The 14512-nt window shown below is 62.8% G+C and overlaps 1 protein-coding gene across 1 annotated transcript; it reads right to left on the reverse strand.

The window, feature by feature from the left end:
• Positions 1-7042: 7042 nt before the first annotated feature.
• Positions 7043-11799, reverse strand: LOC139037028 (vomeronasal secretory protein 1-like). The gene is made up of 8 exons (XM_070472875.1): positions 11685-11799; positions 9734-9804; positions 9279-9377; positions 8876-9065; positions 8540-8650; positions 7804-7905; positions 7528-7554; positions 7043-7194 (listed from the first exon to the last, which is right to left on the reverse strand). Exons 1-7 carry the CDS (start codon positions 11797-11799, stop codon positions 7529-7531), a joined length of 714 nt encoding a protein of 237 aa, XP_070328976.1. The 3' UTR covers positions 7043-7194; position 7528.
• Between the last annotated feature and the right edge of the window lie 2713 nt (positions 11800-14512).

The raw sequence follows: 14512 nt of genomic DNA on the forward strand, positions 1-14512 counted from the left end.
TCCTGTTCTGTGTGATCTCTCTCCATCAGCCCCCACAGGGTGTGCAAGGCCCACCCCCGCCTCCGAGTCTCTGAGCTTTGGGTGGACCGGTGGCTTGTGGCTGTGGGCTCAGCAGGGCATGGAGGACTCGTGACCCCCTGCCCATGGATGGGCCTCCTCCGCCTGGGAGGGGGCCCCTGTTCACAGAGACTGCTCGATGCTCCTCATCGCAGGACCCCCCCCCCCCCCCGGGCAGCACTTGCGTTCCTGGATGGGTTTTGGGGCTCCCAGGACCCCACCCCAGGGCTCCCGGGAGACCTGACGCCCCAGGAGCCTGTCTGCTGCCCGGGGTCTGGTGGGGTCGGGACAAGGTGGCCCTCTGGTGAATGGACACACCCGCCCAGGCATCACTGCGGCGCACGGGGCAGGGAGATGCCCCGGGGCCCCCGTCCCTCCGGCGGGGGTGCACAGCAGAGGTCCCATTCGGAAGGTGAGGGAGTTGAGCGGCAGCCTGAAATCCGCTGCTGGCAGGCGCTGCTTTAATCCGGGAACACGGAGACGTTCAGAGGCAAGTGGGCTGAGGGGCCCTCACGGGCCTTCCCGCTGCAGAGCGCCTCTTTAGAGAGTGGGGTGCGCGTTTCCGAGCCCGTCTGTGGAGCCCTGCACGGACTGTCCCTCTGCGCCTGGGGACGCCAGCGTGGGCAGCCAAGGCCCTTGGGGTAGGTGCGGCGTGAGGCGGCTCACTGGCTGTAAACGGGTCTCCCCAGGGCAGAGGGTCCCCGCACCCTTGAGAAGCAGGCCGTCTAGGGAAGGCGACAGCGGGCAGGGCGGCGGGGACACACGGGGTCACAGACACCTGAGATGTGGGGCTGGCCCGGTTCTGCCCGGGGCTGGGCCTGGGCTGAGGGGAGCAGCCCTGCCTCCCCCGTTCCCTGGCGGCCTGCATGGCCCCAGCCGCCTCTCCCCCGAGAATCCCCTGGAACCTGGGGCCCTGGGAGCCGCGGGCACGGGCGGTCACCCTGAGCAGGGGACTCGCCGGTTGGGCGGACATGGGTGAGCTGGACAGTCTTGGTGTGCAGGACCCGCAGGGAGGCGTGGAGCCGGGGTGAGGGCCGGCCTGGGCCCTCGGGGGGCTCAGTGGGGAGGGGTCTGCGTCCCACCTTCTGGCACAGCTGGTGGTACCTGTGCCTCCTCACAGCCTCCTCTGCGTACAGAGGCACCCGCCCAGCAGGACAGATCCCAGAGGGGCTGCCTGGAGACAGACCCCGAGAGGCCGGGAGCTTCAAGACTGGCAGTGGAGGCCCTCCCCTCCCGCTGCCCATCGCACCGGCTGGTATCCCGGGCCCAGGAGAGCAGGGTCCAGGGGGACCTGGGGCCAGCACGCGTGAGGCAGGCGCACCCCACCACCAGCTGGGCCACAAAGGCTCGGGTGGGCGTGGGTGCAGAGCAGTTTCCAGAACCAGGCCTGGGCATCTGGGGGCAGACGCCACCTGGCCCCGCCCCCAGGTCCAGCGCAGATCTTCGCCTCCAGAGCCAGGCCCAACCCAAGGAGCTGGGCTCCCCCTCCACCCCTGGCGCCATCCACGCCTGGCCCTGGTCGTGTCCCGAGGCGGTTCTTTGCATTTGAGGACATGAGCTGGAGTATTCTCGCTCTTGACATCCCTTGTCTCGCTTTTGACATCCCTGTTTGAAAATGAGCCCCGTGTGTAAATGGATCCTTCCCGCACCTGGATGAGCCCCTCAGGGTGGGGTTGGGCACAGCAGACCCCCTGGAGGAGCCGCTGGAGCACTAGATGCCCGCCTTCTGGGGCAGCGACCCCTGCTACGTCACCAGTTTCCCTTGCGCCTACGAGCCTTCTCCCCGCCCAGCAGGTCCTGGACCCGCTGTCCGAGAGGCGCGCGCCCAGCGACCGCTGTGCGGCTTCGGAAAGTGAGCCTCAGTTTGTCCACATGAAGGCTGGGCCACGAGAGGCCAAACCTCAGGGGGGGTCAGGACTGTCGGGTACGCGTGGACAGTGCGGCCTCGTGCCTGGCCCTGTGGAAAGGGCTCCCGAGGGACGGGGTGGTTTTCATTAAGCTTTTCCCCCCACCGTGAAGCTCTCTGCCTCCAGCCCTGGCGCAGAGAGGTCTTCCCGTTCGTAAAGGGAGATAAGGATCCTATCTCGGTCCCCTCCCGGGAGTAGCCGAAGCAGAGAGCCCCAGGGCCCCTCAGGTGTCTGTAAGGTGCTGGTTGGGGTTCATTCATTCAGCAAATCCGTATGCAGCGCCTACTGTGTGCAGCACGGCCTTCCTGCCCTCCTGCGGTTCCCTTTTGGTGGGGGTCAGACAGGAGTGAGTGGGGCTCGCCTAGGAGGGGAGATGTGGTCACCGTGGACAGAGGCCTCCCTCTTGCCGAGACTGCCTGCCCCCCTGCTGACCAGGCCTTGGCGTCCAGATGGGTGCAGTGAGCCCAGAAGCCCAGCCCCCAGGGGGGTGCCAGGGGAGGCCGAGAGGAAGGAAAGGCCAGGCCCCTGACTCTGCTGCCCGCCTGCCCCAGTGCTGTCTCCTCCATCCTGGGCACCTGGCTGGACCAGGGCGCGGAGGACTCCTGTCAGCCCCCGAGCTTCCCTGCCTCAGGCAGTTGGTGGCCTCCCTGCAGCTCAACACGCCCGGCTCCGACCTGGAGCACGCAGACCTCGGCGAGGGGGAGGTGGGTGGGGGGACACGGGGGTAGCAGCGACTGGCCTCAGACCACCCGGGACTGCCGTCGGGGGCCGCAGTCGGGGGCTTCTGGCAAAGGTGGCGGGAAGTTTCCCGTCTTTGGAAGGCAGGCTCTGGGTATCTCCTGCAGCGCCTGGACCTACCGCCCCGCCCGGAGACCAGCCTACCCCCATCCCAGACTTCCTTTCCCCTCCCTGTCATTGTCTCTGTTTTTAATTTTATTATTTCATTTCCTATCATTTATGGTGTCATTTATTTTTTTTGTTGTTTTCGTTTTATCTCTTAATCAGAATAATTGCAATATTGTGATGGTTTTTGTCATGCATCAACGTGAGTTGGCCACAGATACACGTGTCCCCCTATCCTGAACCTGCCTCCCACCTCCCTCCCCACCCCATCCTTCCGGGTTGTCCCAGAGCACCAGCTTGGGTGCCCTGCTTTATGCATCCAGCTCGCACTGGCCATCGACTTCACATGTAATGTGCATGTTTCAACGCCATCCTCTCAAGTCCTCCCACCCTCATCTCGCAGAGTCCAAAGGTCTGCTCGTTACACCCGTGTCTCCTCTGCCGCCCTGCGTGTAGGATTGGCATTAACCACCTTTCTCAGTTCCCTATGTGTGCATTAATACACAGTATTGTGTCTTCATGTAAGCAAGTCTTTTTTTATTTTAAAGTGTGCACTTCTGGAGTGTGGAGGACGTTCAGTCTACAGTTCTCCCCACGGCCTCGGGCGGACGGATTTCCTCCCGAGAAGGGAGCCCTGACCCAAAGCGCTCACGCCCCAGCCCCTCACCCCCAGCCCTAACCTGCTTCTGTCTCTCTCTTGCCCGGCTCTGGGTGTTTCCTGTGAACAGAATCATGCCAGGTCGCTTTTTGTGCCAGCCACATATTTTAAGAGGGGAGTAGTTAATTTTTGTTTTCTTTTTTAATCGGAAGTGGCATTTTTGTTATATAAAAGGGAAATTTCAGGTGAGTTAAAGATGAGATGCATAAATTGAAATCTGTTTTGTAAATATATGTACATTCTCAGGGTGGAGACCCCTGCTCTAAGTGTGGCCCCAGAGCCGGAAGACAGAGGGAAGCGCCTGGCTCCTCCTGCGGCCAAACAGACAGACATGCAGAGAGCTGGGAGGACAGACCACAAGCTGGGACAGCGTCCCTCGCGTCCCTGTGGTCCCCAGATGGTGAAAGTCAACGTTCTAGAAAGGGACAGAGGACAAACACGTGCCCATCTAACGAGGCGATGCACGTGGCTCAGTGTGTCAGGGGTGCTGGGCCTCCCGATGACACGGATGGAAGCCTGGAGACGCCGGGTCGCCCTGCCCTGGCAGCTGTCCCGTCTGCTGACGACCAGCCCTGGGGACAGCGTGAGGAAGCAGGGCCAGCAGCCCCCGGAGGGAGGCGCGGAAGGACACTCCCCTCGGGGAGAGCTGTGTGTGGGACCCCAGAGCTCCACAGGTGCATCGCTTTACCGGCAGAGCGACTCCTAGGAGCTCACCCACAGGGATCCTCGCGTGATGTGTGTGCCCACGTGCACGCGTGTGCCTGTGCGCTTGGGGGTGTCGGGGTAGGATCCCAGGGGCGTGTGCCTGCAGAGTGAATCCTAGGACCTCACCCTAGGAATCCTCACAGTTTTTCACAGATGCATTGTCAAGAGTCTCCATCACAGTACTGGTTGAAATAGCAGGGGACTAGAAACATTCGTGTCCGTGGAGAGGGGATGGGATCCACCAGCCGTGGTCCACAGGGATGACTGAATGCCCCATAGCTGCTAAAGTGGGTGCTGGCAGGGAGATCCCAGGGTGGTCTTACCTGAGACACGTGGCCCAACCCTCTGCATCCAGGATCCCGGCTGTGAGACCACATGGATGTGATGTTGGCAGGGAGACACACACACAGGTGAATGAATCTGCATGTGACAGACAGACAGACAGAAGGAGAGAGACAGCTGGAGGTCTCCAAGGGAAATGTTCACAGCACATCTTCCACCCGGGGGGGGGTTTGAACGCTATGAAGTGTGTGTGTGTCTACACGCATGTTTCTGTGTGTGCACAGGCACACAGAATTTGTCTTGTGCAGACACATGCTGCATTGCTGTGTGACATGTGAGTATGTGTGTGTACACGTGTGAACACGTGTGAGTGGGTGCTGATGTGTGCCTCCTGTGCACGCTCACGTGTACACCTGTCTTTCCGTGTGCACGCGTGTGTGTGTGTGAGTGTGAGTGTGTGTGTGTGTGAGTATGTGTGAGTGTATGTGCGATTGTGTCTGAGTGTGTGTATGTGTGAGTATGTGTGAGTGTATGTGCGATTGTGTATGAGTGTGTCTGTGTGTGTGAGCGTGTCTGAGTGTGAGTGTGTCTGAGTGAGTGCATATGAGTGTGTGTGAGTGTGAGTGAGTGTGTCTGCCTGTGCGCAGGTAGGGGAAGGCTCCAGGCCGATCCCACACTGCACAGCTCTGACTCTGGTGGTGGGGGTCCCATCCCCGCCGGACCCCAGACCCTTCTGTGACCCCTCCCCCTGACCGTGCAGCCCTCTGCTGGGGGCGCGTCACCCTGAGGTCACGAGGCCGGGGCTCCCCTCCTGGGAGGTCCCCCTGCTGCTCCCAAGGGGCTCAGCCCTTCTGTGAGTCCCCCCCGGCCCGTGGCTCCTCACACGCGGTGGCCCTGTCCTCTCTGTCCGGTGGCAGGAAGGAACGTCTGCTCCGTGCAGTCAGCCTGGCGTGGGCCCTGCCCCCGAGAGGCCCCGGAACCGTCCCTCTCACTGGTCCTGGCAGCGCCGCCTGCGTGCCCTTCCCGGCCAGTCGAGGACCAGGTGAGGCTCGGGGCGAAGACCTGAAGGTGTGGCTGGACCAGGGGGCCGGTCAGCTCAGCGCGAGACGGAGACAATCCTGGTGATCCGGGGGCCCAGTGTCATCACCCCTGATATGGGGAGGGGGCGGGAGGGGGTGGTCAGCTCAGCATGAGACAGAGACGATCCTGGTGATCCGGGGGCCCAGTGTCATCACCCCTGATATGGGGAGGGGGTGGGAGGGGCTGATCAGCTCAGCGTGAGACAGAGACGATCCTGGTGATCCGGGGGCCCAGTGTCATCACCCCTGATATGGGGAGGGGGTGGGAGGGGCTGATCAGCTCAGCGTGAGACAGAGACGATCCTGGTGATCCGGGGGCCCAGTGTCATCACCCCTGATATGGGGAGGGGGTGGGAGGGGCTGATCAGCTCAGCGTGAGACAGAGACGATCCTGGTGATCCGGGGGCCCAGTGTCATCACCCCTGATATGGGGAGGGGGTGGGAGGGGCTGATCAGCTCAGCGTGAGACAGAGACGATCCTGGTGATCCGGGGGCCCAGTGTCATCACCCCTGATATGGGGAGAGGGCAGGAGGGGCCGGCAGGGAGGACTTGGGGGTGGGCCGTCAGAGGACCCAGCATGGCGGCTCCACGGGCGCCCCCACACTGGAGAGGGGCTTGCATTGCGGGGGACGCCCTGTCTGGTGTCTCCTCGTCAGGAGGGAACAGAGTGCCCAGGACCCCTCGTCTGCCTGGCGGGCCTGCTGTGTCCAGGAGGGCCCAGGCGAGCTGGCCACCCCCACTGGGAAGCCACACTGACCCTGTGTGGAGGGACCCCTCATCCCCAGTCTCCAGGGAGGCTGGGCTGGGGTCCCCTCCCACCATGAGAAAGGAGACCCTGGTCGCCATCGGCTGGCTGTCAGGTGGTATGATGCCCCAGGGGGATCTGGGGAAACTGCAGGTCAGCGTCAGAAGAGGCCAGAGGTCACTGCTGATGCGGTCCCCTCCCCAGGAGCAGCGCCTGTGTGCAGCCAGGCCTGGGGGGTGGGGGGGACCAGCAGAGGTGTCCGGGTCCGGGGCCCAGTGTCCGGCCATCCCTGTCCTATGTGCCTGGCCCCCCTCACTCCCACCTCAGCCTCCAGTCTGTGGGGGCCCAGGGGGCCGGGCAATCCCCACGTGCACACGTGTCCCCACCTGGGGCTGGGGCTGACCCCGCCACCCTCACACCCTCCCCCAACCACAGGACCACCCAAACCTGCACTCATGGGCATCATACCCCTCCCCTAGCCACATGACCACCCAAACCTGAGCTTGAGGGCATCAGACCTGCAGAGATCCCCCCACGACTTCAGGCAGAGTTGCCAGCACCCGCCTATCCCCGGACCCCCACGCCTATCCGACAGAGATACACACCATGGGGACCCAGGACAGGAGCAGGTCCTCTGGTCCTTCCTGCAAGGCTTCCACCTCCCCGGCCTCCCCCTCACCCCCAAGGGGTCCTACAGACAGGCCGAGCCACTGGAGACGCTGAAGCTTTTTATTTGAAGCCAGAAGAGGGGAGAGAGGGCTGGGGGAGAAGGGGGGCGGGGAGCAGGGGGGTGGGGAGGGAGGGCTGGGGGAGAAGGGGGGCGGGGAGCAGGGGGTGGGAGGGAGGGCCGGGGGAGAAGGGGGCGGGTCCTGATGGCGCTGCCCGGGCCCTGCCGTGGAGCCTCAGTGCCCCCTGCCCTGGAGAGGAGGGGAGAGGTCGTGAAGGAAGGGGGCAGACGGGGCTCTCCCTGCCCCCGGGGCTGCAGCGTGGGGGGCGGAATGCACCTTCCCGGGTGCACAGCTGGGCGGGCACAGACGTCCCGACTTACACAACAGTGAGCCCTGGGTGCAGAGGGGGCCTGACTTGCGGAGTGAAGCCCAGGAACAGACCCTGCAGGGTGGGCCCGGCCGCCCCCAGAGCAGAGACGCCTCCTCCCGGCCACGCGGGGTCCCCCTGCCTGCCCTGGGGAGCCCGGTGGACCCGGACGCCCCACTGAACCAGGACACTTGACTGCTTCAAGGACCACTCACCCTAGTCACTTGCAGGCTCGCAGCTTTCTGTAGAGACCAAGACAAGCCCAGGAGTGAGAAGACGCCTCGCACAGCGTCCCAGACCCCTCACCGCCCACAGCCCGGACGTGGGTCACGGAGGCCCAGAGCGGGGCCCCTGGGCTCCCTGTGACCCATCACAGCGCTGACAGCTCCCCACGGAGGGGCTGGGGAAGGGCAGGAGAGGATGGAGGGAGGGACCCGGGGCGGGAAGAGGATGCAGAGAGGACCCGGGGGTGCCGCGGGCCGGCCCCTCACCCATCTGCTCAGGTGTGAAGACGTCCTCCGGGGACAAGCCCTTGCGCTGTGCGTATTTCTTAAAGGCCTCCAGGGCCGCTGGGCTCACGTCAGGATTTCTACCTGCAGGCCAGGCAGCTGGTGAGTCAGGCCTCAGGGGAAACCCAGGAGCAGGGTACTTCCCAGCACCGGGGGAGGGCGCAGGGCAGGAGGGGTCCGTCTGGGGTGGGCGCCGAGCAGGTGCGGAGGAGACAGGCCCCTCCCAGCCAACAGGTCCCGGGGAAGGAGCGGGGGAGGCCCCGGGGGCTTCCGACAAGTCCCTGGGGGCTCCGGGGGACTCGGGCCGGATCCCAGAGCCCCCTGCAGGGTCCGGCCCCTGACCTGGAAGGGCTCTGTTCCCAGAGGAACTGCGCTGCCCTCTGACTAGAGAAGCCTGGCCTTTGCCCCCCGTGAGGGTCCCTGCCCCAAGAATTCCTCCGTCCACACCTCCCGCCTCCCCCACGCTGACCCGGCCCTGGCCCAAGACCCCAGGGAGTGGCACTTGGAATGTGCCTCCAGAGCGGTCTGTCGGGTCAGAGGGCGCCGCCTGCACGGGCCCCTGGGCGCACCGGAGCCAGCGCTCGGGCCTGTGCCTGTCTTGGGCCCTCAAGCGCTGCCCCTTCGGAGGCGCCAAAGCCCTGGGAGGAGAAGGGCTGTGGCCAGGTGGACAGGGCCCTTGGAGCAGAGATGGGGCCAGGCCGGGGTGAGGGGGACTCACTCAAGAGCTTGGCTCCTCTGAACCTTCCCCCTTCGAACGGCCCTTCCCAGTAAGTCAGGAGGTGATCCTTCGAAGGCAACTCCTCCACGTCCACATGGGTCTTGCCCCTCGCTGCGGAGGACCAAGGGCCGGGCGTGTTAGCGGCGAGTCCTGGGGCCTGGCTTGAGGGTGGCGGGGGGCCCCCGATTGCCGTGGCCCCCACCCCAGATCTAGTCCCCTGTCCCCTGGGGCCCGCGCCTGCCCTGTGCCCCAGCAGGGGCGCCCCATCCTGACGGCCCCCTCCGGCCACAGGTCCGGGCCTGTGGCTCCGGCTCTGGGGGCCACCCCCCCACTCACAGGCAGTGTACGTGCCGGACACGCTGGTCTTCTCCAGGACGAAGTCCACGTCGTAGCAGTAGCCCCGGTCCCTGGAAGACACAGCCTCCTGCTCAGGGGCCTGAGGCCCCCTCCACCCTGGGGACGCTCGGGGCCCGCACCCCGACCGTGCAGCAGCGCAGTGGACCCCGACTCCAGGTGGAGCCTTCCGCTACTCCATCGCGTCCCGGCAGCGCCCCGGCCGCTGCTCCTGCAGAGTTCACGGGCGCCCAGCCTCTCCGCGCCTGCAGGATGGCGGCAGGACCAGCAGGGGGCGGGCTCGCGGCCGCTGCCCCGCCGCCCGATGAAGGGCCTCGGCCGGGAAGGCGGGGCCCGCGCGCGTCCGGGCGCCGCGCACTCACCTGTGCGTCGTGGAGGCCCACACGTGGGTGTCGCTCAGAGCGCAGAACGTGACGGGGGACACCCTGTCCCCCGTGAGGGCCTTGTTCTCCACGAAGGCCGTGATGAACCACTTCCCCGAAACCTGAAACACGTGTGGACCTGGCGGCCGCCTCTCCTCCGCCTCGCCAGCCCCCCCGCCCACAGCCAGCTCCCTCCACCCCGACGCCCCCTGGAGCCCCTCGGACACCCCCAGGCTGCCCCCCTGGCACATCTGCAGCCCCTCCTTCTAGCACCTTCCTGGGGCACCGCATGGGGCTGAGCGCACGGGGCGGAGGCCCCGCTGGCCCCCAGTCTCCCCGCCCTGGCGGTCACTGTCTGTGGGAGGGTCAGGGCCGAGCCCTAAACCGTGTCTCGCTTCTGACCCCGAGACGCTGGCCTCCGTGGACAGGGAGGGCTCAGCCTGGGACCCCCGACCCCCACCGTCCCCCGGAGCCTCACATCCGGCCCCTGGAAGGACAGGCTGTCCCGGGCCTGCAGAGCCGAGGTCAGGCCGAGGGAGGAGGTCAGGCCTAGGGCGACGGTCAGAGTCAGGGTCAGGATGCTCATCTTGGGGGCTCTGGGCTCACACCGCCGGCAGGTCCTTTTGCTGAGGTTCCGAGAGGCTCTGCAGGCCCTCCCTCAGCCGCCTTTTATACCCCCTGGCCCAGGGTCCCGGGGCACTTGGCACAGACCCCCACACTCCGTGGCCAGCTGGCAAGGGAACCTGTCATTTCCACCCATGGCTCATTAAGCCTTCGGGCCGGGCCACAGGGCTCCACGCGGTCTGTGGGGGGCGGAGGGCCACCCTGCACGTGGGGCGATGGGAGGGGACCTCCGGCCTCACCCTCAGCCTGCTCCCCTCTCTGAGCGCACCTTCCCCCTCCTGCAGGGTCTGCCGTGAGTGGGAGGTCTGACCCGCAGAACAGGGCAGGTGAGGAATGCGGTGGGGGGGCGTCCAGCTCAGTCCTGGCCTCTCTGCCCTGGCGGCCAGTTGTCCCTACGGCCCCTGGCCTGTGACCTTCTGCCCTCTTTGAGGATTCAGGGCTCAGCTTCATCACGGCCTCCTTGGGGAGCCCTCCCACGTACATCCCAACTGTGTCACACTCCCCATGGATTGTCTGTGAAGAACAGCTTTCATGTCCTGGGCCCCCAGGCTGGGGAGGCCGGGAACGGTAGAAATGTATCCCCTCCCAGTGCTGAGGCCCGAAGTCTGAGATCCAGGTGCTGGTAGGGCCGGCCCCCTGCAGTCTCCAGGGGGTGGGGTGGTCCTTCCTGCCTCCAGCAGCCCCCGGTGGCCCCTGGCTTGTGGCCACACCCCCGACCGTCCACTCTGTCTTCTCACACCTCCTCCTACGTGTCTGTCTGGACACCAGCCCTGGGCTGCAGGGCGATCTCACTTCACCATCGGTAACTCAGTCCCACTTCCCAGGCCCGGATGGGGCGTTTGGGGGCCGCCCAGCCCACTGCCCTGGAGCTCCCGCCTGAATGGTCCCACCGGTGTCTGTCCACCCGTCTGAGCCCTGGGTGGTGCCCGCTTCTTCGCACCGCACGTCCAGGGCATGGAGGGACCCCCGCCCTCAGAGGGGCCACCCGGCCTCCGGGGGAGCTCAGGCCTCCCTCGTGGTGGCCACTCACCCTGTCTGACTGCCCTCTGTGGTGTCCAGCTGACTGCATTTCACAGCAGCCAGATCAGGAACACAGAGCACTGGGCCAGCGCCGGGGCCCCCTTCTCTTCCCAGGGACAGAGGAGGTTCTGGTCTTGGCGTGCCTTCCTGGGACTCGGGGCTGACCCGAGAAGGCGGCCAGGGCCACAGGTGGACCCCAGGGCCCCACAAAGGCATGTTTGTACCCATACAGGGCAGGGTGTGCCCCCGCCGGCCACCATGCACTCGCATGACCCTACCCCCTGGGGACGGAACCGAACGTTCAGCTGGACCCAGTAATTACCGTGATTACCCTCCAAGGTGCCACTGAGCAGCAGCCTGCCCTCCCCAGGGTGGTCAGGGGGCAGGCCCAGTGCCCTTTCAGGAGACGAGGAGGCAGGTCCAGCCACAGGGAGAGGCTCCCGTGTTCCTGGTCTGTGTGACCCTTTCCCGGAGCCTGGAAGGACGTGGCCCTGCCACGTCTTGGAGAGACAGGGTGTTGCCTGGACCCAGGACACCCTGGCTTCCGCAGTGGCCCCTCAGCCTGGCCCACTGTCAGAAGGAGACAGCCGGGCACCGGGTGCCCAAGAGGCAGTGTTGGTCCACGGCCCAGCTGAGGTTCGCTGGGAAATGGGCAGAAGCTGGCAGGCCAAGCAGGCTCTGAGCAGCCAGCCCGAGGCAGATAAGAAGTCATTTAGCCCGTGTGTATAGACACAGGTCCGTGTGAGTGATGGTCAGGCAGGCACGCACGTCAGCAGGAGGCCCACGGGTTCTCTGGACAAAGGTGTACCGGCAGTTCTGGAAGAAAGGATGACCTTCTCGACAGCCTGTGCTGGAGCTGCTGACACCAGCCTGCACGTGGGGCAGCTCCGCATCCGCCATGCCTCAGCCTCCCTTTCTGAATTATCTCTGCCTTGATCACAGCCTAATCTGCTGGAAGCAGACAGACAAAGAAGTCAGTAAGTGAACCTGTAATCAGATGAGGCCGCTACCCAACCCACACTCGGCTGCTCAAAAGGCCGATACTCGAGCGCCAAGAGCTGGCGAAGGAAAAGCTGCTTCACTCAGGAGGCTGGCAGCCCGGGGAGGGACGGCGGGCCTGGGCCCCAGACCGTCCCGAGCTGCTGGTTAGGAGACCAGCTTCAAAGGCCGCAGGGGGAGGGGGCCTCAAAGGTGTGAGCAGCCTGTGCTCGCTCCGGGCGGCTGTGAGCATCACCAGCCTGCTGGTTTCAGGGGGTCTGGGGTCTGGGGTCTCCGTGCCGTGGTCAGCAGTTTTCACCTGGTGGGGTGCGCTTTCTGTAAAAACACCTTTAAAGCGTGTGTCGGGCCTAAACTGTCAGCAGGTTCCCGTCCCAACGGTTGTTCTTGGCTTCTCCTCCACATTTCCTAATCACTATGTCTTGAGCCAACCCTTTGAGAACCAGGGGAGGCCCAGGAGGCAAAAGCTAGGGACACGGGAGCTGGTTTGGGGTCTCAATCCCCCCTTTCTTTTATACTCGACCATCTTGAGGGGAACAGGTTCAGGAAAAGACAGGGAAGAAAGTTTTGGATAGAGCTTAGTTCTAAACTTGGCAGAGGGACTCAGTTTTAAGGGGACTCAGTTTCAAGCTGAGCGTTCAAACCACAGAGCAAACCTAAGACAGAGAGGAGGGATTTAACACCAAGAAGCCAAAACCCTGCAAAGGAACCGTGAGGAAGCCTCGTCTAAAGCCAAGCTGGGCGTCCCTGGTGCCCAGCGGGTGAGAGCCCGCCGGCCAGCGCCCAGGCACCCACTGCGCCCCTGACCCGGGAAGAGCCCACATGCCCAGGGGCCACGCAGCCCCCCGTGCTCCACGATGAGAAGCCCACCCACCACTAGAGGCCAGCCCTCACTCTGCTACCAGGGCCCGCCCTCACGCAGCAACGAGGACCCAGCGCAGCCAAGAAATAAGTGAACAAGTAAACAGACGTTAAAAATAAGCAAAGAGAGCCAATGCTGGTTCTCCTAGGAGGACTGATAGTCAAGATCAAGGAAGCGGCAAACACAAGAGGTACTTGTGAACAGAGGCAAAGCAGAAGGTAAACCTTCAGAACCGCAGAGCAGAGAATCCAGAAGAACCGAGGTCTGGGGTCCCCGTGGGCGCCCTCCTGCCCCCGCCCCGCAATGCAGCTTTTAGGCAGGTGGCTGCTGGGACCACTGGCAGGTAAGACCTGGAGCCCAGAGCGACACAGGGCCAGGCAGGAGGTCCGTCGCACCTTCTTGGATGGAGCACGACCCCCAGAGACCCCCAGACCCTGTGCAGAAGGGATGCCACCCCCACAAGCCCCCTGTGCGCCGCCTGGAGCAGGCAGAGCTTTCTTTAATTTCATCTGCATTGGCAATAAGGAGTTCATGATCTGAGCCACGATCAGCTCCCGGTCTTGTCTTTGCTGACTGTATAGAGTTTCTTTATCTTTGGCTGCAACAAATATAATCAATCTGATTTCGGTATTGACCATCTGGTGATGTCCATGTGTAGAGTCTTCTCTTGTGTTGTTGGAAGAGGGCGTTTGCTATGACCAGTGCGTTCTCTTGGCAAAACTCCATTAGCCTTTGCCCTGCTTCATTTTGTACTCCAAGGCTAGATTTGCCTGTTACTCCAGGTGTTTCTTGACTTCCTGCTTTTGCATTCCAGTTCCCTTTGATGAACTGTCTCCCTGGTGGCTCAGACGGTAAAGCGTCTGCCTGCAATATGGGAGGCCAGGGTCCGATCCCTGGGTTGGGAAGATCCCCTGGGCAAGGAAATGGCAACCCACTCCAGTACTGTTTCCTGGAGAATCCCATGGACAGAGGAGCCCGGTAGGGGTGAGCAACTTCACTTTCCTTTTCCTTTCCCCTAGGATGAAAAGGACATCTTTTTTCGGTGTTAGTTCTAGAAGGTCTTGTAGGTCTTCGTATAACCATTCAACTTCAGCTTCTTCAGCATTAGTGGCTGGGGCATAGACTTGGATTACTGTGATATTGATGGTTTACCTTAGAAATAAATACAGATCATTCTGTTGTTTTTACATCTACCTAAGGAGAGCAGGTCAGGAAGCAACAGTTAGAACTGGGCCTGGACCAACACACTGGTTCCAAATAGGAAAAAGGGTATGTCAAGGCCGTATATTGTCACCCTGCTTATTTAACTTATATGCAGAGTACATCATGAGAAATGCTGGGCTGGATGAAGCACAAGCTGGAATCAAGATTGCCAGGAGAAATATCAATAACTTTAGATATGCAGGTGACACCACCCTTATGGCAGAAAGTGAAGAGGAACTAAAGAGCCTCTTGATGAAAGTGAAACAGGAGAGTGAAAAAGTTGGCTTAAAGCTCAACATTCAGAAAACTAAGATCATGGCATCCAGTCCCATCACTTCATGGGAAATAGATGGGGAAACAGTGGAAGCAGTGGCTGACTTTATTTTTCTGGGCTCCAAAATCACTGCAGATGGTGATTGCAGCCATGAAATTAAAAGACACTCCTTGAAAGAAAAGTTATGACCAACCTATACAGCATATTAAAAAGCAGAGACATTACTTTGCCAACAAAGGTCTGTTTGGTCAAGGCTATGGTTTTTCCAGGAGTCATGT

This window comes from Odocoileus virginianus, chromosome 2 (assembly GCF_023699985.2).
Source record: "Odocoileus virginianus isolate 20LAN1187 ecotype Illinois chromosome 2, Ovbor_1.2, whole genome shotgun sequence".
Lineage (NCBI taxonomy): Eukaryota > Metazoa > Chordata > Mammalia > Artiodactyla > Cervidae > Odocoileus > Odocoileus virginianus.

Excerpts from the sequence above, each read along its gene's own strand:
- LOC139037028 (XM_070472875.1), bottom strand. The coding sequence starts at position 11,799 with ATGGCGGATGCGGAGCTGCCCCACGTGCAGGCTGGTGTCAGCAGCTCC. Across the intron at positions 9,378-9,733 it reads TGTCCTTCCAGGGGCCGGAT|GTTTCGGGGAAGTGGTTCAT; the intron begins GTGAGGCTCCGG and ends CACGTGTTTCAG. Across the intron at positions 8,651-8,875 it reads GTCCGGCACGTACACTGCCT|CGAGGGGCAAGACCCATGTG; the intron begins GTGAGTGGGGGG and ends GGTCCTCCGCAG.